The 23,822-nt window shown below is 40.1% G+C and overlaps 1 protein-coding gene across 1 annotated transcript; it reads right to left on the reverse strand.

Moving 5' to 3' along the window:
• Positions 1-2,308: 2,308 nt before the first annotated feature.
• Positions 2,309-19,351, reverse strand: LOC117663952 (putative E3 ubiquitin-protein ligase makorin-1). Its single transcript, XM_034414584.2, has 8 exons — positions 19,201-19,351; positions 15,021-15,140; positions 11,932-12,254; positions 11,135-11,238; positions 9,437-9,642; positions 5,579-5,689; positions 3,730-3,874; positions 2,309-3,270 (listed from the first exon to the last, which is right to left on the reverse strand). The coding sequence occupies exons 1-8, from the start codon at positions 19,275-19,277 to the stop codon at positions 3,106-3,108; spliced, it is 1,251 nt and encodes a 416-aa protein (XP_034270475.1). The 5' UTR covers positions 19,278-19,351; the 3' UTR covers positions 2,309-3,105.
• Between the last annotated feature and the right edge of the window lie 4,471 nt (positions 19,352-23,822).

The following is a 23,822-nucleotide window of genomic DNA, read 5'->3' on the forward strand; positions in this document are numbered from 1 at the left end:
TGCGATTGGCGGCAGGCGGGGCAGCGAGATCCTCAGAGATATAAAAAGTGCAGAGTACACCCTTCCCCAAACAGAGGCCAGACTTCCGAGATCCACATTTATTGCTTCTCGAAGAGAAAGCCAAATAAAAGCGGATTTCCTCCTCATTTAATTACCGTTGCAGAAAGGGACGCTTCCTTCCACTCAGTTATATCTCGTTAACATAGTTTGTTTCTTTTCTTTTTTTTTTGAAGAGTGAATCTCAGTTTCCTCTAGCGTACACACCAGATGAGTCAATATGTAAGGAAGGGAACTGCTCCGAAGGCACGTAGTGTAGGCGTGTAGTTTTTATGTTCATAATTTGCCAAATTTATACTGTATAGTCTATGTTATATGCTTATATACTAACAAACTATATGTTATGCTCTGCGCTAGGCTATGTAGTTAAGGGGTTCCTTGGCACTATTGCTTTAGGCCAGGAGCCCCCAAACTTGGCGACTTTAAGACTTGTGGACTTCAACTCCCAGAATTCCCCAGCCCGTCAGCATGACGGGCTGGGGAATTCTGGGAGTTGAAGTCCACAAGTCTTAAAGTCGCCAAGTTTGGAGATCCTTGCTTTAAGCCCTAGTTGTGCTAGGGCTTCCAACCAGTTTTGTTCGACATGGAAGTGAAAAGTTGCTAATATCATTCAGTGATAGAAATCGACTTTCAGAGAGAGATACAAAAGCGGTCGCTCTTACTTTTTGGAACTCATGTTTGAATATTACCTGGGAAGTTTTACATTTAGAAGTACGGCGTGGCTATCAACCAGGAAGGACACCCGAGCTTCCTCTTTAATAAGGTATCTTAAGAGGCAGAGTCAGGGATGTACCTATAGTTTTGATGTGGAAGGAAGCCCTGAAATGGGAGGATGTCTTCTTTTACAAAAGATGGGGAACTATGGCTCTTTTACTTGTGGACTTCAACTCCCAGAATTCCTTGAGCTGAGGAATTCTGGGAGTTGAAGTCCACAAGTCATAGCATGGGTATGGTTCCCCATATCTGCTTTAGGGACGAGCAACTTCCAGGTCCCATTGTAGGAATGCACTCTCTTAAGTGTTCTTTAAGAGAAAACCATTGGAAATTGGAAAACCAGATTTAAAAAAAAGGAATTCCTGGACAGGAAATTCTAGGAGTTGAAATCCATACTTCCAAGTTACTAGGGCGAGAAACACTGCTTTGGAGTAAATGAAGAAAGGGCACTTTTGAATGTTGAGAAGGAACCTTTAAATATCTTTGAAATAATGTGGCATAAAATTCTTCATATTCAAGTGGAAAAGCAATCATGAACAAGTATCTACACACACACACAATTCCACCAAATTTCTTCTTATAAAAGCATTTTTCAAACGTGGCAACTTTAACATGTGTAGATCTGACTAGGGAATTCTGGGAGCACAACACATCTTAAAACTGCCACATTTGGAAACTTCTATTTAAAGACATCACTTGATGGCAATCTTTCAAGCACTCTAGGCCAGTAGTGAGCAAATTTAAACACTACTGGGAATTGTGCATACTGAAAATCTAGAATGAGGACTGGAAATTCCATTTTAGAAGAATATAATTTAAGGCCATACTGTATTGGTTCAAGGAAAGATGATGTGCAGCAGTATCTCTATCAAATGGAAGAAACTAAACCCCCAATTTAAGAAATTAAATTACAGACCATTCTTTGAAGCTGCCCAACAATCTATGGGGAAAGAGTTATAGCACGTATTTCACTAGTGAACATATTCCGATATAGCTTATAAGAATGACCTCAAGATTCTCCTTAATCAGAAGACTTCATAGGAGCTTTGAATAATGCATCTTTATACTCAACTGTGGGGTTTTTTGCACACATATCCAATTGTGCTAGCTTTGTTTGCTTTAAAAATGATTTGGAAGAACAGTTTGAGACCTAAAACACAGGAACCTTTCTGCTTTACATTACAAATCCGAAAAAAACTGCTGCTGTTGCCTTCAGTCATTTTACTTATCCTTTAGTAAATCATCTCCTTAAAGCAACTACCTTTTCATGTTCTGATGGAAGCCAGACTAAAAATCAGACTATTTTAATGAAGTGGTACATTTCCTCCAAATCATTTTCAGTGCTCTTTAGAACTATGAAATATTACTTTTTGTCATCACTTCAACACAGCGTACTGTATTTTAGTATTGAGAAAAAAGACAAGACAGCAAAGTGGGGGGAGAGACATTAAAAGACAGAATGTTTTGTATTTCTTGAAAACAGGTCTTTGATGTAGACTACATTTGATGTGATATAAAAAAATCACTAGAACAAATGTTTGCATATTTATCTTTTTATTTCATGATCTCAATATTTCTGGAATTAAAAAATACGTAGGGGCTTACTAATCCCTTTTATAAGGGTTTAAGCTATAATTATAAGCCTCCAGTGCTAATTGATCACTGCACCAATACTAAAATTTCAAGATTTATACTTCCTCCCATGCCCCTCCCACCCCCCATAATTAGGCCTACTATAGAGACATCCAGCAGCACTGCTATACAATAGTGAGTTGCAGATACTGCCTACTGTAAATAGCATTGTTCAGCAAACCAGTTTTCCTGAGGAAACAAATAAGCAGCAGCATGACCACAGGTGACTTCTTCAGAAAACATGACTTCTTCAGAATACATGCAAAATCAGAAGATCCCAGCATCCTTCCATAAAACACTTGTAAGGTTGTAATATGACACATTGGGGAATCCAATATGCGATCAGCTATAAGGGTGGGAGGGAATGCAGAAAATGCAACAATTAAGGCAAGGCTAGGTTAGGGCAACAGCAGTGCAATTGGTGAGATGTACATCGTGTGCTGACAGTGATGATAGGAATATCTTGCCTGGTGGATTAGAAGGCCTTTCCCAATATAGAATGAATCCTTGCATTGTGTTCTCCCAGTTTATGGGTTACAGTAAAAATATTGTAATACATCTGACAGAAAACTAAAAGCCATTAAGCTTATTATACTAAAGACATCTTTCATCCCCCACCCATCCTCCAAGGCACCACTTTACATTTCATCAACACTGCTCCTGGAGCCAATTACACATGGCCTCTGAAGAGGACATCATCATCTAATCAGAAGAATCACTTGAATCCCAGAGATAGTCTGAAAAGTCAAAGTTTGTATCTTTGTGCAACAGTGCAAAGGTAAGAGCCCACTGAATAAGGCACAAATCCACATCGTCATCCTCATCATCATCATCATCAGAGCTCTCAGATGGAGATGGATTGTAGACCTGTGATACAGAAGACAAATGACAGAAAAAAAATAAATAACACACTGATATAAAATCTCTCCGCCAGTCTGCCAGAAAATGGTTTAGGATTGAAAATACTGGCAGAGTTTTAAAAGACAAATTAAGGCAATGATGCTTTTCAAGTAGCACCAACTTCATCTGCAACTTTTAGGAAAACAAAATGTATATGTGGAGTAACAAAGATTGGCCCAAGGCTTAATGCAACATTATGGAAGTCAAAATAAGATATTTCCATGATGCATCCTTGTCCACCTTGATGTCTTTGAATTTTCCAGAATTCCCAGCCTGAAATGAGATTCAGAATTATGAGAGTACCACACTGAGCTAGGCTGTGTAGCAGAACTGCCTGGAATCAGCTCGGAAATGGATATGTTGTTGCTCAGCAAATAGCTGAAATGTTTCACTTTATCTCAACCATATGAAAGTAATTTGACTTACAAAGTGTGGCCGATTCCGACGGTTAGGCCTCTGTCGCAGCCTTGCAGCAGGAAGCTGGCCACCAGGAAGTTCATGCAGGTAGATGCATTCTGATTTAAACGGACAGTGACCATTGCTTCGGACAAAGAATTTGCATCGTATTTTGCTAAGAGAAATGAAGTAATTATTAGAACAATAGCAGGTGTCTCCCTTCATTAATGTTTTGTAGACAAGGTACAAAAGCAATACAATGCAAGTCAAAAAAGAACACCGCTTAAGGGGGGGGGGGCGCGAAAGCCCTACTAAGCAGGTATATACAAAAGTATGAAGGCTATTGCTTAAAAGCATTGTAAGCCGCCCTGTAAGCGTCCGGAGAAGGGTGGCATATAAATCCAACCAACCAACCAACCAATAAATAAATAAATAATCAGCTAAACCACCGAGTTACACTCTTAATTACAAAATAATCCTATCAACAATTTCTTCCCAATTATTAAAACAGGAGGTCAAAAGCCAAAGAGCTCAGGAATTGAATTAGATTTGTAATTGGACTTCCCACAAGCTATAGCTTACAAATATGTGATAGCTGGGAATACAGGTAGTCCTTGATTTACAACTGTTTGTTTTAGTGACTGTTTGAAGTTTACAACAGCGCTGAAAAAAGTGACATAACCATTTTTCACACTTATGACTGTTGCAGCATCCCCATGATCACATGATCAAAATTCAATTGCTTGGCAACTGGTTTCTTAATTATCACAGTATGCAGTGTGCACAGTATCCCCTTTCAAGACCTTCTGACAAGCAAAAGTCTATGGGGAAGCCAAATTCACAACCATGTTACTAATTTAGCAACTGTAGTGATTCGCTTAACAAATGTGGCAAAAAAGTTGTAAAATGAGGCAAAACTCACTTTATACATTTCTCACTTAGAACATAAATTCTGGGCTCAATTGTGGTTGTAAATCAAGGACTACATGCATTGAAAATGTAGGCATGATATTTTCTCTACATAGCACTTCCTCTCACAATTTTATACAAATACCAAAGATTTTGGTACATCTTGTGTGAGAGGGGTGACTTAAATCATAGTGATTGACCCAAAATTATCTAACAAGATTACAGAGCTGAGTTGAATTTGACCCTGGGTCTTTACAATTCCAGTCCAGTAACTTAACAATTGAATCACAGTTTTTTGAAGCTGAGTGTTGTCCTAGGGTTTTAAAAAAAATTAAATAATTTTTGTATAAGAAAAGTTGTTTTTTTTCACCGAGCCAGACCTGATTCCTGGAAAAATACACTGCAATTTTCTAAGCATTTTTGGAAGCATTTAGCCATTGTTTTCTTCCCAAGGCCGAGTGGGAGTGATCGGCTCAAGGTTATGCAATTGGCTTTTGTGCCTACAGCAAGAATAAAACTCAGGTTTTCCTGCTCCTACCTAATCCAGCATCTTAATCACTGCAACAGATCACTGCACTTCTCAGGAAAGACAACAGGCAGGATTGGAGTCACTGCCATAAGGCAACATTTTTTAACAGTGACAGGAATGTTACATGTATGTATATATAGTACATGAAACCTTCTCTATAGTACCCATTTTAGGGAAATTCAGGAGGAACTCCATCCCAATTCACTTTTCTAAGGTAAGCCACAATGTCTTGAGCTTTTAAATGACCAGTCAGTCATACGTGCTCCATCACTGCTCTAGACAGCTAACAACAACAAAATTAACATGATTTCAAAGCAGCATAAAAGATTGTAAGGATAGCTGGAATAAAAAGCCAAACAATAACTCAAAATCACAAGGCCTCCAACTATCTGAACCTCAAGCATCAACATCACGTAACTCATCAGACAGATAACTACTTACCTAGTCCGTGCCTTGAACTTCTCAATCAGTTTTTCCTTCTCTTCTGTATCAGAAACCCAGTATTTATTGGGAATAAAGTAAGTTGACGTGACTCTGCACTCTGGGCAACCTCTGGAAATTGAATACAATGATAAAGATGCAGTAGACAATTCATCTGTCATTGTAATCCAATCTTAAGTATTAAAAACCATGTAGATTTAAACAAGAGCAGGTGTCTTCAGAATTTTAATTTGCATTGCTATCCTTAACAGTGAAGCAGCAGCAAATTTATTTATCCTGGGATGAGGTATCACCAGTGCACTGATGTTATCCAATTATGCAATATATCTCAGTCCCTGGTTAAGTGAGTGATGCAATGGTTGTTCTTTTGCAGTGCCAGACAACTGTGGGAGCCTGGAAAAACAACAGACTTGGGCCGAACAGATAAGATCACTATGGGTGGGCCCTCTCTATCAAGGAGTTCATCATCTTTGATTTTAGACAAGCCTGTATTCTCTAATGCATAACCCGGGGCTCCTCCTGGACTCATGGTTCCTGCTTGAAGAGCAGGTATAGGGGTGGCTAGGAGGGCCTTTGCTCAGCTTCATGTTGTGCACCAGTTATTCCCTTTCCTGGACAGGGGGGCTGTCTGTTCAATCACTCATACCCTGGTAATCTCCAGTTTGGACTATCGCAACACAGGCTACACGGGGCTGCCCTTAAAAAGTATCCAGAAGCTTCAGCTGGTACAAAATGCAGCCATACAGACAATTTTAGGCACCCAAAGAAGGGCATGCAACACCTCAACTCTGCAAACTATACTTAACACCAGTTTGCTTCCAGGTCCAATTCAAGGTGTTGATTGTGACCTATAAAAGTCCTACATGGCATGGGGCCCGCTTACCTATAGAATTGTCTTCATCCCATCCCATCTCACCGGTCAGTTAAAGAACTCCAATTGGCGGGCTCTAGAAAGAGAACTTTCTCTACCGTTGCCCTCACCCTGTGGAATATTCTTCCTCTGGAGATGAAACAGGCACCCATTCTTCTGGCTTTTCGAAAAGGAGTTAAAATATGGCTGTGTGCAGCCTCCCATGAGGAGCCCAGAGGAACGCATAGCCATGGACCCCTGGTAGACCTCCCTTTGCCTTTTAACTAATTTTAATAGTAGTTAATCACTGTTGCATACAAAATGTTTAACTTTGATACATGCTGTTTTATATTTTAACATTTTATTGTACACTGCCCATCTTCGAGATGGGCGATTCAGAAATATGAAAAATAAAAATATTTAGGAAAACCCCAACTCCCTCACAAGGGAGATTCTGGGCGACATGCAAGCAAAATGTTAAAAACATAAAAATTGGAATACAAAAATTTAAAATAAGAGGCAATGGTAATATTTACATTGAAAGTTAATTAAAAGGCAGGGTGAGCCTTTCAGGGCACTAACCAGCCCCATAGCTGCATGCTCCTCTGTGAGCCCCAACTGAGATGACAGAACCAAGTATTGTTCTGTTTCACCTCTGGGGTGGTTGGAAGAATGTTTAAAAAGGCAGGAGAAATTACAGAGATTCTCTTCCCAGGCCCTTTCAGTTGGAATTCTTTAACTGACAGGATCCACAACATACCTTCCCTACCTGACTGAGTGGGATGGGCTAATGTGGTTGGCAAAGACGGTTCTGAGTGTTTGTCCTAACTAGTACAATTATACTTGCTGTTGAGGGTGCATTGAATTGAATTATTATTTTATCCTCATGTTTGATGATTTATCGTCATGTCATTAGAGTTCAGTCTTCCTGGCATATGCTATACATTATTTTCACACATTCAAGATATAATTTGTGGAACCAACATTATACGTACGTTTTTATGACCAAAAACAGTGATGATTTGTATTATGCCTCTCTGGCCATAAGGCCCTTGCATATCATGGGCATCATAAGGTCTACATCTAACATCATCATTCTTATGGAGGACTTACTCTTCTTCCTGAATATTTATTTATTTATTTATTTGTTTAAATTTCTATACCGCCCTTCTCCAATATAGGACTCAGGGCGGTGAACAGCCGAAAATAAAAACAAGACATACATACAAAACATACAAAATCTAAAAACTGATTAAAATAATTAAATCTTTTGGCCGTGATTAAAACAATTCCAATTTAAAATCAGTTTAAAATTTGACTCAAGCCAACCCAGCTAGTTGAAATAAATGGGTTTTCAGGGCCCGACGAAAAATCCGGAGGTCTGTTATTGTACGTAACTCTGGGGGGAGGTTGTTCCAGAGGGTGGGTGCCACCACAGAGAAGGCTCTCCCCCTGGGGGTCGCCAGCCGACATTATCTGGCGGACGGCACCCTGAGGAGGCCGACTCTGTGTGAGCGCACTGGCCGGTGGGAGGCTATTGGTGGCAGAAGGCGGTCTCGTAAGTACCCCGGCCCTAAGCCATGGAGCGCTTTAAAGGTGGTCACCAACACCTTGAAGTGCACCCGGAAGACCACCGGGAGCCAGTGCAGCTCGCGCAGGAGGTGTCACATGGGAGCGCCTCGTCGCCCCCATAATCCCCCGCGCGGCTGCGTTCTGGACCAGCTGGAGCCTCCGGGTGCACCCCAGGGGGAGCCCCATGTAGAGAGCGTTACAGTAGTCCAGGCGGGAAATGACGAGTGCCTGAGTGACTGTGCGTAGGGAGTCCCGATCTAGAAAGGGGCGCAACTGGCGTATCAGGCGAACCTGATAGAAAGCCCCCCTGGCCACGGCCATCAAATGATCTTCCAAAGACAGCCGTGCATCCAGGAGGACGCCCAAGTTACGAGCCCTCTCCGTGGGGGCGAGTGATTCACCCCCAATAGCCAGCGATGGCATCAGCTGGCTATATCGGGACGCCGGAAGCCATAGCCACTCGGTCTTGGAGGGGTTGAGTCGGAGCCTGTTTCTCCCCATCCAGGCCCGCACGGCCTCCAGGCACTGGGACATCACTTCAAGGGCATCATTGGGGTGGCCTGGGGTGGAGATGTACAGCTGGGTGTCATCAGCGTACTGATGGAACTCCACCCCGAAGCCACGGATGATCTCACCCAGCGGCTTTACATAAATGTTGAACAGAAGGGGCGAGAGGACCGACCCTTGTGGCACCCCACAAGCAAGGTGCCTCGGGGTCGACCGCTGCCCCCCTGTCAACACAGATTGCGACCGGTCAGAGAGGTAGGAGGAGAACCACCGCAGAACGGTGCCTCCCACCCCCAACCCCGCCAACCGGTGCAACATGATACCATGGTCGATGGTATCAAAAGCCGCTGAGAGGTCTAACAGGACCAGGATAGAGGAGCAGCCCCTATCCCGGGCCCTCCAGAGATCATCCACCAATGCGACCAATGCCGTTTCCGTGCTGTGCCCAGGCCGGAAGCCGGACTGGAGCGGGTCTAGATAGACAGTTTCATCCAGGTACCGGGGAAGCTGTTGCGCCACCACACTCTCAACAACCTTCGCAACGAAGCGAAGGTTGGAGACTGGACGATAGTTAGCCAAAACAGCCGGATCCAGAGAGGGCTTCTTGAGGAGGGGATACAGTACTGCATCCCATAAAACTTAAGGAAAGCACTGCAGAGTCCAGCATCTCCTTTTCTTTTTAGCGCTTGTTTCTGGGCTGTTGTGGTTTTATTTTGCCAGTGTATAGCATGATGGCATTTCAAAATTCCTGTGCATCCCTCTTTTCTTCCAAGTCACTCAGTGCGGTAGGAAAAGGAATGCACCATGAATGATAGACAATGGAAATGCAAGCTTAGACGGTACATAGCACTGGCCAGGCAACAGAATAGATATTAACCTACATATAAATTCCATTTATGTAAGACCTGAAATTACTATGCAAAGCTTACTTTATCACTGCACTGTGAAAGTCTCGGCTTTTCCGCCACTTCCTGATGCAGCCCACACAATAAGCATGGGTACAGTTGGGAAGAATGCCAAACAGACGTTCCTCGGGTAAGATTTTCTGAGATATTTTGTCCATGCAGATACCACATACCACATCCTTGCTCTGTTCCACTGCAGCTTCTGTTGCTGCTTCTGAACTACCAGCTGCCTAAAAAAGATCATCAGGACATTTAAGAACAAAATAAGACCAAACAGATCGATCCTTTTTTTTTTGTATTGCTTTTTCACAAGTTTAAATTTAGAACATTTTTCTATATAATCTATTTATTGGAGCTTTAGATAAAAGAAAAATTATGAGTCGTAGGAGAATGATTGGGACAAAACTCATACAGTCATACCTCATCTTAACTAGCAGTTCTGCCTGGCCCATAGAAAGAAAGCTTCTTCAAACAGATTAGGCAGAGTATCTATGGAGATTCTCAGTCATCCAGGTCATAGTTATCCCAAAGGTACTTTTTTCAAGAGGCAACTGGACTTTCTGGTTTTTCTTTGAAGACATTCCACTTCTCATCCAGACAGCTGGTCATTTGCATTCTTTTAGAGAGTAGTTGAGGCCACCTGGAGGTTTATCTGTGTGGTCACCTAAGTAGTGCAAATGGGTGTGAAGCCTTCTTTGAACTGTTGAAAGAACTGTATGATAGACTGGATGTTGTATTCCTCCCCCTGTGTTGAGGCCATCTATGTCAAAATTGAACAGCCCTCTCTCAACACAGGGGGAGGGATACGACATCATCTATCTCCCGTCTACCACACAGTCCTTTCAACAGTTCATTCCCCACCATCCAGTCAGAGCTGAAGAAGTTTCTTGGATGAGAAGAAAGTCCAGATAGTCCAGTTGTCTCTTGAAAAAGCACCATCGGGACAAGATTAGACAAAGTTTATATAAATAGTTAGATGTTAATATTTAAATGCCCAGGGATTTAGTAGCAACCACAAGAGAACAGTAGCCTTCAATAGGATGACTTTTTTTCTGCAAACTGTTGCCCCTCATTGTATTGTTGCAATTTTCAATGAACTCCAACCAAAAGTTATAAGGGTAGGGGAAGTCCACAATCAGGCTTTGTTTTAATAAATGTACTTTAACACAAAGAAATGTGGAATAATTGTAAAAAAAAAAAAACCCAAGATAGTTTGTACTGCATTATTTGTTTTTGTTTTTTTTTAATTGTTATTTCTTTCCCTCACTTTGATCTATTCTTTACCCATTCCGTTTTTCTCCCTTTCTTAAGATTGCCTAATGCAACTTGTTCATAGCCTGTAGAACTTGTTTTTACGCAAATGCAGACTGAAGGAGAGGAACAGGATGTGTGTGTGAGGCAAGACTGGTTCCTGCAGATATTCTACAATTGATACTAATTCCAGCCACCAGTCATGCTGGCTAAGAAGTTCAGTTCAGTGATTTCTAGAGACATTATTCCCATCAACACAGTGCACTCTAGAATGAATTGTCAAAGAAGTATGTTTTAAGATCTCAATACTTGGGAGCAATAGCTCTTCATTTGGTCCCCCCAATATAATAGTCTATATATTCCATATGCAACCAATATGTAACAAAATTGTTGCCCTAGGATACTCAAAAAAAAACAGCATGCTTTTAGATGATAGTATCTATTCTCTTGATCTTCAGCTCTCCCACCTACCTTTGACTCTTCTGAGGGGAGAGAAGCAGAAGCAGTCTCCTTGGCGGATTCATTTTCTGACTTCAGGGATGTGGTACCAATTTTCAGTTCTTGGGAGCTAGAAACTACGCAGAAGGAATATAGCAAGTCAGGAAAACCTCTTCGCATTAACTCATTCTATGTAATATTACAAATGAGTCTAAATCACAAAAATCACATCCCCAAGTCTTACCGACTTTAAGAAGTAGCAGGAAGAGCAAAAGAACTTTTTGCACAATGTTGATGGTGGAAAGACTAAATGGCCATTCAGATGGGTGGTTTATATGAGTTCTTGGCCTTTAACTCTTTTACTTTAATGCAAAATATAGAGCTGGATATGCATATTAAGCTGGATATGCAGATTAAGTCTTTGTTAAAGTTATCCAATTATGTGGTCACTTAAATGGACTCTTGCAGCAAAAGAGTCACTCAGAAAAGTAGTTTCCATGTAACTTTGGTTGTTTGAAGATCTTCAAACAAAAGATGGCTATGAACTGCTTTCATGGCTCAAGTGGACCATAAACAATGGAATCTCCAAGTTAGAAATGATGATATTGAGAATATACTTGGACAGAGAAAAGTGTATATTAGCAGTCAAATAATAAAGAGCTAGAAAATGCAGAGAGAATCACAAGATCATCTGAAATGATGAGCCCAAGATATGCAACATCTCGCAAGTACTATGCTTTTACACATGCTAAGCTGTAAATTCGTACTGGAATTCGATGTCTTCTGTGAACACTCCAATAAAATATATAATAGTTCTGCTGGAAGCCTACCTGCACTGGTCTCCCTAGGGACAAATTCTTTGCTGAGAGCCCAGTTTGGTGGACGCTTAGGGATAAAGGCTTTTTCCTTGTCTTCATCTTCCTCATCAAATGACATGCTCATGCTTTCAAAGTTTCTTTGCAGCTGCCCCATGCCCAAGACTGTTGGCTCAGACTCATGCCAAGACCCTCTCCGGCTCCTGACTGAAGCCTCTGGCAAGATGGCTGGCTCCGACCTTTGATGGTTTCTCAACAATCCAGTTTCTTCCAGTCCATGGTAGGCAGACTCTGTACCACACGTGCTGAACGCTGGAGCTTCTGAGATATGCTGGTAGCTAATGAAATATTGAATAGCAAGTGAGGTGGAATGACAGTAGTATTTCACTGAGAGCATATATCAAACATATCTCTCCTTGCACTATAACTTCCAAATTCTCCTTGCTGCAATTATGGTGCTGATATGCAAACTATTAATAGAATATAATTCATTATTGGCCAAGTGTGATTGGACACACAAGGAATTTGTCTTTGGTGCATATGCTCTCAGTGTACATAAAAAGAAAAGATACATTCGTCAAGAATCATAAGGTACAACACTTAATGATAGTCATAGGGTACAAATAAGCAATCGAATCATACTAGGAAACAATAAATATAAATAGTAAGGATACAGCAACAAGTTACAGTCATAGTCATAAGTGGGAGATGGATGATAGGAACAATGAGAAGATTAATAGTAATAGTAATGCAGACTTAGTGAATAGTTTGACAGTGTTGAGGGAATTATTTGTTTAGCAGAGTGATGGTGTTCGGGAAAAAACTGTTCGTGTGTCTAGTTGTTCTGGTGTGCAGTGCTCTATAGCTTCGTTTTGAAGGTAGGAGTTGAAACAATTTATGCCCAGGATGTGAGGGGTCTGTAAATATTTTCACAGCCCTCTTTTTGACTTGTGCAGTATACAGGTCCTCAATGGAAGGCAGGTTGGTAGTAATCGGGGTTTTTTTTGCAGTTCTAATTATTCTCTGAAGTCTGTATCTGTCTTGTTGGGTTGCAGATGACAGACTCAATAATTCCTCTGTAGAACTGTATCAGCAGCTCCTTGGGCAGTTTGAGCTTCCTGAGTTGGTGCAGAAAGAACATTCTTTGTTGTGCTTTTTTGATGACGTTTTTGATGTTAGGTGTCCATTTTAGGTCTTGAACATTAAACATGTGCAAGATTGCCCATGATGTGCATTCTCTGGTTCCCCAGAAGATCTGCACAAAGATGCCAGAGGCGATCGCCTGGACAGCTGAATTGGACATCCAATTATGAGGCCATTGCCATGCCCCATATACATTTTGTATATAATTATGTGAAGTGTGTGTGTGTATGTTTACTTCTCCTCTGCCATGTTATCATATGCTAAATAGTGTCCAAATTGTCTTACTCTCAAGGAAATGAAACTGCATTTTCATAACCAACCAGGCAGGAATCATTATAGCTCTACAAAATGATTGCCAAATGGTACTTAGAAATACTCCTGCTAGAGAAGGGGTCAGTGCTTTCTCAAAGTTGCTCAGAGTACTAGGAAAGCTAAAGGAGCAACAAAGATGATAGAAGGGGAAGAAACACAAACTTGAAAGGGGCTTTTCTACTCTCTCTTTTTACCCCTATTGGATCCTCGTGCCTTCTGTGAATTCATAGTTTCCATGCATGGATTGGACAATTGGGATCTAACCCTGTGCCCTCTGAAAATCAAAATATTCAGCACAAGGGATAAATGATATGCTAACCCTATGTATAAGACAACAACTCCTTTTAAAGAGACTGTTCGTTTGCCTAATTCACAAGGTAAATCAGAATAGGAATTCCAAGTACCATTTCCATTTCATTTTAATACTTTAGCATATATCTTTAACATACATTTTGAAAAAGGACTACAAAAGCCACATTCATACTTTAAAATCAGCTAGGTATGATTTGTACTTAACAAGATGTGTCAGCCAACCATGGCTTAGTAGTATCTGCAAAGTAGGTCATTCTAGCTTGCTCAATAAAGCAAGGCTTAGCATGATATGTGAATCAGGCCCTGTAACTCCGAATATAAGTAGCCAGAAGAAAATCTGATTGCTAAACCATAATATGTTGACTGGAAAGTCTGAAGTTTCTATTTTGACTTTCAAGCCATTATAATCTTAACCCACTATCTGCAATATGAAGTAATATGAAACCTTCCTCTACCCCATCCCCACCCTCAAATTTTCTAAAGTAAAGTATTTAAAATCAATTTCCTGCTGCTATGCAACATCTAAAAATGTTCACTATGTCAAGCATTAGCCAACAGAGAAAAATTCAAACCAGTAACATTGTAAAATCCTGGGAAAGTTAACCTAAACTGAAATAGTTCACTAAAAGCAAAACCAAAAGCTGGATGCTACATCAGAACTTGTATCACAGATCTAACAGATATTGAATACATTTCCAAGAGAAGACTTGTTCTTCTGTCCTTCTCGTGTATGGCACTAAGCAAATTGTACTAGTGCTTTGCAAATCTTTTATTTCCTATCTAGAATTGACATGCCTGGAGATTTACTGAGGGCTAAATTGGAGGATATTTCTATAGATTTCATTGTCAGCTGGGAGCAGTAATCTAAGCATCTAGAAGGCATCAAGGGTTAGAAGACTATTTTAAAAGTTTGTGGCTGATGTGGAACATAGGCCAAGCCTTTTTGAGTTCTGTTAATTAAAAGAAATTGAGAAAGTATTCTGAAACATGGATGAAAGTAAGATGCAGAGAAATACAAGGAGAAAAGGCAAGGGGTGGAAAGATAGAGTACCTGCAGTGAAGATTGATGGTGGAAAGCTAAGGATATGAATGCAGGGAGCTAATATGAGGAAAAGAGAAGACAGTAACACATATCAGCCTTGCTCTACATGTTCTCCCTGGGTTTTGTTTTGATCAAAACATGGAAAACCAAAGGAATCAGATTTCAGTCCTGGTGAACTAGAGCTGCCCCAGGAGGATTTGGCAGAATTTGCAGAACAAACCTGGTGGTTTGTTCTAAGTTTAAAACAAATTTCTTTTTTCATCCTCCACACCATTAATATATAAAAAATATTTACCTGCAACAGTCTCCATAGCAACAGAATCCATTCTGGAAATACCTGCAGATCTGGGTAGATTTCCTATCATGGGAAAATCGACAGTTCTGACCCCATCTACATGCTCCACGAGCGAAGTTCCTAGATGCAGAATAATAAGAAAATGTGAATCAGAATTCAATTCTTAAGAGGGCCATCTGGATGCCAGTATCTTAGTAAAAATATTACAACCAGCATTTAATAATAGCAGTATGGATAATTATCCTTATCCCATTGCTACCCATTTAAATCAGACGTCTGATAGCTATCAACTCACGTTTTGTCAGGCATGAATGTGCATCATTCACATATGGTTCATTCCAGAGGTGGTATTCAGCAGGTTCTGACCAGTTCTGGAGAACTGGTAGCGGAAATTTTGAGTAGTTTGGAGAACCGGTAAATACCACCTCTGACTGGCCCTGCCCCCATCTATTCTCTGCCTCCCAGCTGATCAGGAGGAAATGGGGATTTTGCAGTAACCTTCCCCTGGAGTGGGGAGGGAATGGTGATTTCACAGTATCCTTCTCCTGCCACACCCACCAAGCCACACTCGCAGAACTGGTAGTAAAAAAATTTGAATCCCACCACTGGTTCATTCAGTAAGAAGTGGAGAAAAGACAAAAAGTTTCCAATTTGCTGCAGATCACACCTTAGTCTTGTTTCCCCTCCACTTTCCATTAACTAGAAGTCTAGGAAGGACAGAGGGAGGAGAGAAACCCTTTACTCCATTTTGGGTTATCTGTAATTCTTACCACAAACACCATCTCTAATAGTTTGTAAAATGAAAACAGAAAAAAAAATGAAGTGAAAGACAATACAAGGAGAATATTATCTGATAAGTAGAGAATAAATAAAATTCCTGATTAAACCAGATTCCATTACCCAAATATAGGCCTATGAAGCATTCTTCAATGTTACACTTGGAATTTTAAAAAGGATATGGGAACATGCCATTTTTAAGCTCATGTTCCAAGAAAGCCAGCAAGGTCAAACTTTTACAGGAAGACCTGTTCCCATCTTTTGGCTGCCAACAGATGATTTCACAAAAGCATTCATTCAAAGGATATTGCTTTATTTATATTTAATAGACTTGATAAACACAGCAAAGCCACTCACTCTAATTCTTAAGAGTGTGTTGAAAGAAAATTAGTATCCGAGATGAAAGACGTAATATTTTAACATATATGGATTTGCTGGTTCAGAACCAAAATTACTGCACCAAAAATATATTTGAATACTCAACTATCAAGTAAACTAAAAGCTTATCACAAACAAGGAAATGGCAGGCTAAAGCAACAATATTCTAATAAGTATTTGGCCTTACTATAACAAAAATGCCAATTGCGTAATCTAAATTTTTATTTTTAATTATGTATATATGTTTGAAAGTATTTGATGGTTTTGTGATATCCAATCCAGAAACTTCATTATAAAGAGCAACGCACACTAAAGAGTGTCACAAACAACAAAATCCCTAATTATTTTCTGACATCTGAAAGGTATTCAATTACAGGAAGCTAGATTCTGTTTGAATATTTACTGCTATGTGGAATGACCTTGAAAGGGGAAGGTATACTGCTTAGGAAACAATAAAAAGGAGGGAAATGCCCACAGCTGCTTATCAGTCTGAAAAAGAATTTAGGAAATATCTGTCTAAATTAATCAGGCTAAAAAATGGTGGGAGATTTATACTTTCAAACTTGCAAGGTTCTGTTAATTTAGCTTTACAATGAAGTAGAATTAGTTCATATGGTTGCGTTTTCTGTCTAGTTTATATGGAGGGGCTGACAGAATGCTTTGAAAAGCTTCCTAATAGAAGGAACAGTTCCATGGTAAAGTTGATTACAATAAGATGTGGTATTCGCCTGGCTGGCATTTCTTCAAAGTGTGGGCATATATTTGCCAGAGATGTTTTTGTTTCCTGCACATAAACCAAATGACAGAATTCAGGTTTCTTCCATTTCTATAATTCCAAGCACTGACATTCTGGTAGAGGATCAAATATAGGAAGAAAATGTATCACTTCTTGTCATTATTTGAATGGGGAAAAGGCATAGAAAAGTGGGTGACTACAGGAGAGGTCAAGGAACAGAAACCTCCATCTGCAGAGTTTTGGGCCCTAATCCCATTGTCAGTCTTGTTTGAATCTAGAGATGGTGACCATGCAGTTAAGCAAATATATAACTTAATTTCAAATTCTCATTCCACCAGTTATTTGGTTATCTCTGAAATGTGTATCTTTGCACACAAAAATCTTCCTAAATGCTTTTGTTGAACAGTATTTAGCTATTAAATTTATATTCCACATGTTTATATAGCACTCAAAATGGTTTACAAATTTTTTCCATGCCTTTTTATTGGCTGAATTAGGACAAGAGTCCTTTAGGGTTCAGGATACAGATTTGGGAAAGGGCCCTCAACAAGCTCTAAAAACAGCTTGCAGCATCTGGACCAAACTATCCCTGCTTTTTAATATATTACACAACCATCTTAATTACTCTCATCTCTTCTCTGTGTTCTAATGAAATTGGCAAAAGCAAAGGGGAAACTGTTCCCATTTGATCTGTAAGGCTGAAAAGGCTTTCCCAAACTTGGCTGCTGTATTGTCCTAGGAAAAAAAAGTGTGTTTGTGTGGGGGGAGCAATGAAAGACAGTGATAGCAAGTTTTAAAAAAAACAAAAACCGTTCGAGACAAAATCAGATATCAAAAGCAACATGATCATGATGCTCACCATGATGGGCACAGTGAACTTTACACAAAGATACCACATATAATTGCAGGCCTTACGTTTGTAAATTAACCAATTGTTATTAACAATGCCCAACATGAATAACAATAGTGGTTTCCCCCACCCCTACTTCCTCTAGGCTAAGAATTATGAGAGCTGAAGTTCAGTTCCTTTAAAGGAAGCCCACATTGGGGAAAGTTATTCTGTAAACAGACACTTTTTTGTTCGTAGTTAATGCTAATATGTATTGAAAATAGGTGGTTGTAACTGAAATCAGTACGTGGTGGTTTTGAAGAATTTTCATTATCTAGCAAAGAGCTACGATACTTTCCCCTTTTAAGAACTTGCTTATCCCTAGAAACTAAATTCACCAATCGGTAGGAATGCTGATCCGAGGTAATGTAAGGAGGAGCAGTGGGCGTTGTTTGGCAGTTGAGTGCAATTCCAACTCTTTGTTCCTGCTGTTCCGTGGGGGTAGGGTGAGTAAATACTGGCAAGCCTATAGTGGTAAGCAGACTAAGCACGTGCTTAGGGCACCAGGCCCAAAGGAGGCACCACAAAGTTGAGAAATAAAAAACCAATGAAGATTTGTAAAAAAATAAAATAAAACTAAACTAAAACATCTTGTGCTTAGGACATCAGGGAGCCTTAATCCGCCACTGCAAGCCTAGCTGGTATTTCTCAAACTCTCCAGGCTAAGAGGCCACTATCACTAACAAGTTACTAACACAGCAGCCACCTACATATGCACCCATAAAAATGGGCGATTCCCGCCTAACTTTTAATTAAAGCCAAATGTGGCTTTAGCTACCATGTACGCTTTCCATTTCAAGTACAAGGAATACAGGAAGAGGCCCTCCATTTTCGTGTGGGTGCTTCCTAGAACCAAAAAGGCGTCTCTTTATACACTTCGGGACCTCGTTTTTAAAAAATAAGGCCGCGCCTTTGAAAAAAAATAACTTCATGTCAGAGATCATAAGAAAGCAGCAAGGCATTCCCCCCTTTCTCACGCCGCCTCTGCAAACAGAATCGGGCAGGCCGTAGAAGCAAACCCGGTGGAACCGCAGCCTGCGCGCGCACGCCACCCCGGGCGCGACGCTCGGCGGGAAATGATGCAAGCAGAAACAAAAGCGAGAAAAAGTTTGCTTCCAGCTGGCGAAGGAATCGCTCAGCGGCCGGGCCCGATACAATACAGCAAGAGTGTTGCGGAGTCATTTTCAATACACACCAGCCGGTTCCTTAATAGCGCCTAAACCTCAATCTCTCTGGCCTGCGCAAAGGTTGCCCGCTAAGCCAGACTAGAAAAGTGCAAAGCGCTACTTCGCTAGAGCGCGCATTGCACGAGACCGCCCCCCCCCTGCCCCTCTTTGCAGGCGATCTAGCCGAGAAGGACAGGACGGCGTTCAAGATCGCTCTCTCCAAAAACGCCTTACCTGCATGGGATCCTACTGGATCCAGGCCTCTTGCTGGCCTGGCGAGCGCCTCCTCCTACAGCTCTCCAAGACTCCATCGCGTTTCCAGCCACACGCAGAAACTCCCAAATCTACTCGGCCTTTCCCCCTTCCCAGAGGCACTTTATGACAGAGGAGGGGTTTAGCAAGAAGAGCCCATTGGAGAAGGGAGGATGGACACACCCCGTTTCTTTTTAAAACTGTCGAATGGGGTGGCTCGTCTCTTTTTTTTTTTTTGAAAAGGTTACTTTCGCGGCATCTCAGCGAGCAAGAGATACTCAAGTACGGGAGATAAATCGCTCAGCAGGTACTCCAGACGTGTTTTTGCATAGGAGGCATATGGAGGGAGGGGTTGATTGTGTTTACGAGCGGGGCTCCTCCATCCTGAACTTCTGTTGCTCTCAAGTCCTACTTACTGCCATAACGTAGTAGTTTGCTCTAGTAGACTTTTACCAAACTAAATCCAAATTACAATAAAACAGGACGCAAACAGGTTTGTTTTCACACAAAAATATTGTGTCACAATTTTATGTACAGGTTAGGCAAAACAAAATACAGTAGTAATAGATTTCTTTCAAAAAAAAATAGTTACTTTTAAGGCAATACTAGTATAGTATAACCAAGATTATAGCAGGGACTAGTGAGTGGGAGTAGAGCATATAGACAAGACAGTCTCTGGCCAAGCAAGAAAATCAAGGCATAGTTGTTTTCCAAAGAATTGTTGATTAAGCTGCTTGACCAGTCTCATCAGGGAGATCACAGAGAATGGAAACAAAATAGAAGTGTGAACTTCTCTAAAAGTTGAAATTGCCAAATATTTTGCAGTTAACCACCACTTCAGAAACTTCGGAGCATCTCCTTCCTAATCCCAGTACATTATGTAGGTGTTCATTACCCATATTAGTCCTATAAATTTCAATTCAACACACACACACAATTTTTAGCCTGGATTTCATGAACTGCATTGGTCCCCAGCATGCTTCCAAATTCAATCAAGGTGCTAATTGTTGCCTTTAAAGCCCTACAAGATTTATTTGTGGGACCATCTGCCTATGATTGTACAGTATCTGCGTGCTATGTTAGATCCAACAGGTCAGGCTTGCTCCAGATCCTGTTGATCAGGGAGTATCATGTGGCAGAATCCTAGAAGAGAGGCTTTTTGATTGTGTCATCTGCCCTCTGGAAATCAGACTTACCACAATACTGTTTTTTTTTTTTAAGGTCTTGAAAATCTGGTTTTTGTCATCAATCCCCAAATATGTGAATAAACCCATATCATGGTTATGTTGTTTGGTTTTTCTGAGCTGCTATATATGTTATAGTTTTGCTACATGGTTTTTAGATATTTTAAATAATATTAGTTGCCCAGAATCATGAATTTGAGATGGACAGCCATTCAAAATGAATGAACGAGGTATGCTGAAAATAACACACACTGTAGGACAGTTGTATAACTTTATGGTGGCAAAAATCCATTAAGGTTTTGGTAGCATCTTTCCAAATTATATTAGAAGTCACAAGCTTTTGTGAACAGCAATTCCTTGGTTGCATGGAATGACTAGATTGATGGAGGATTTAAACTGGAGTGAAGTGCAAAGGGAGGGGAGGGGGGGAGGGGAAGACAAGTTGGTTATGTAGGTATGGGTTACAAGTGAGATGAATTACAAGTACCTTCTCAATAAAAAAAAATGTAATGTGTTAAAGCATCATAGTGCTTGAATGAAACATTTTGATGTATTTAAGTTCAGCAACTTCCCACTCGATGGTACTAAAGTCTTTTTTTTTCCCCATAAAATGGTTACTTTAAGATCTGAAACAGGGAGGTATAAATGCTATATTACTTTAGTACTATATTACTATATTACTTTGTCTTTGTTCTGAGACCTGATGACAAATTTGTGTTAATCTTTTGCATAAAGTATGCACCGTTTGTTTTACATAAAATATAGAGGGGCATTGCTGGCATATATCAATTAGAGGGAGACAATGAAAAAGCCTCTTTAATCTTGTGCATGTATCTATTACCTATTATTGTGATAGATTCTATCACAAAGAAAATATAGCTAATCTTCAATTTTGAAAACATGAGGTTGGTGGAAAGAAAAACAGGGCTGAGCAATTCTATGAAGGTTGGCAAAGCAGGAAGGTTGGCAAAAGAAGATAAATGAAGAACCAAGAAAACCCAATATACTCTTTTAAACTTATAAGAATAAGACCGAATATAAAATAAGTATTCAGTGTCTGAAATGTTTCATTTGATACTCAAAAATAATAATGGCATAAACCTTAATATACCTATTTTAATCAACTATGAAACTTGTATTTTTCAACTGAAATGTATCTTGGGAAAAAAGTACAAATTATGATGATCTTTAATGTTTACTCATAGTTGATAGTAAAATTGAATAGGAATGAACTTAAGTATAAGGGTGGAATAAATGAGTCTTTAAAATGTTCCAAAATATCACTTTTGTCTTATTAAAATATACAAGAGCTTTTAGGTAATGACTCTTAGCCCTATAAGTCAAGAGATATAATGCAACACTGTCATCCTTTCCTGGGGTGGGGATGGGAAAATCAAGAATAAAAGGTGGAAACACAAGATTACCAAGATAAACTAATCTGGTTTGTACTTCAGTAGATTTCTATAGGATGGATGCAACATAAAGACCTTATCTGTTTAAGGATCTTAAACAATTTATTCAGAGTCTTTCTCTGAATAGTAGCTTTTCTTTTAAAAGTACTTTTTGAAGACACTAGAAGCCCTTTGCAAAGCTTCTAAATGAACCACAAACTATTTAAAGATTCTACCCAATTTCCAATGTAGATAGAAATACTATTGTTCTGACATCATTTTAATCCATCTCTAGATGCTAGTATAATTGCTGAGTCTTTTGGAGTAAAAGGAGCAAGTGACCCCACAGACCTTCTTAGAAGCAGGTGGGTCTTGAAAGGTTGGACACATTTTTCATGTCTTTTAAGTTGATTCCAAATAAGATTGACTTATTATTTTATTCCCATTTATGTAGTTCTGCAGTAACAGCATTTTGTACTTTCAATGTTTCCAAATCTATTAATGTTTCAAGTTATCTTGATTGGCATAAATAAGAACTTTTCTCTGATTTGATTGGCAAAATGTTTTTGAGAGGCAGTTTGAATGAACACTTGAAACTAGGTTAGATCATTCCCTGTAGGTATATCCTGCAATTGTGCTATTTTAGGATACATCTTCTGCTTGCACATTTATAAGTAATTAAACATTACATGGATTCAGTGCTCTCTTGCCAGAAATAAATGAATTTAGGATGTTAGACTGCTAAAAATATGGCAGGGGAAAGCAGAACAATCATATATTTAAAATAGTCAAATTGCTAGGACAGTGATGGCTAACCTTTTTGCCATTGTGTGCCAAAAGCGTGGGGAGCGTGGGGGAGTCATGCGTATGCATGTCCACACCCATAATTCTATGTGTCCTTCCCCCATGCATGCGTGCGTGACCCGCCCATGTGACCCCTGCTTATGGCACAGTGGGCCCGGTAGGCCCGTTTTTCACTCTCCCCAGGCTCCATAGCCTTTCTAGGAGCCTGAGGAGGGCAAAAACGGCCTTCCTCATCCCCCTGGAGGCTCTCTGGAGACTGGAAACAACGTGTTTCCTGACTTCCGGTGGGCCCAGAAGGCCCAAAAATCAGCTGGCTAGCACATGCATGCGTGCTGGAGCTGAGCTCGCGTGCCCACCAATATGGCTCCACGTGCCACAGTGCCATAGCATCATGGTGCTAGGATTCAAAATATATGAGACCTCAGCTGTAGTTATCTTTGTGATGTAAATTTATCGGCACACATATGGTAAAGCCAAGAACATGAATTGGAAACCTCCAGTTCAAAACTTGCATATCATAACACTTAGGATTCTTAAGGCACTTTTTTGTACTCAAAATGCTTCATACATTCTCTTGCTAGAAACATGTTTGGAAGGTAAGCATGTTAATTTTGGGGTATAGAAGCATGCATACATAACTGGGAGAATGTGACTTAGTTCATAGCATTTTTGTCAGATTCAAATCTAACTAGTCACTAACTGCATCCTTCCAACTTATATCTGCTACGGAGTAATACTGATCTTATGCAGCTGTTGTTAAAGTTGCTGAAGCAAATCTATGAAATGCTTCCAATATCAGAATCTTTAAAAATACAAGGATACTGTCTAGGTAAGAACTTGTAGAAATGCTTTTTTAGCAACTAGTCAGTAGTGTTTACTCATTTCTGTAATTACTATTTATATCTTCAATGGTTCATAATTAAAAGAATAATCTTTAAGAGGAGAACACATCCTGGATAATTAGGACACTTCTACATGGTACTGTTTCCATTCCCTTATTACTTCAAAGCATTTGCAAACTAGTCATACATGCCCCTTCACCTCTGACAACGCTGATGAGAACAAGAAACAGCATCAACCAGTCAGTTCCTTCTCTTGCCAACCAACAGAAGAGTGCAAAAGGTGTTAATCAGATTGAGCTATCCCACTGAAAATCAGTCAGCTTATTCCTTAGCCTGCGCAAAAAAGAAGTAGGCTACACATACTATTAATTCTTTCTCAGCCT

This window comes from Pantherophis guttatus, chromosome 3 (assembly GCF_059756535.1).
Source record: "Pantherophis guttatus breed Tessera chromosome 3, ASM5975653v1, whole genome shotgun sequence".
Taxonomy (NCBI): domain Eukaryota; kingdom Metazoa; phylum Chordata; class Lepidosauria; order Squamata; family Colubridae; genus Pantherophis; species Pantherophis guttatus.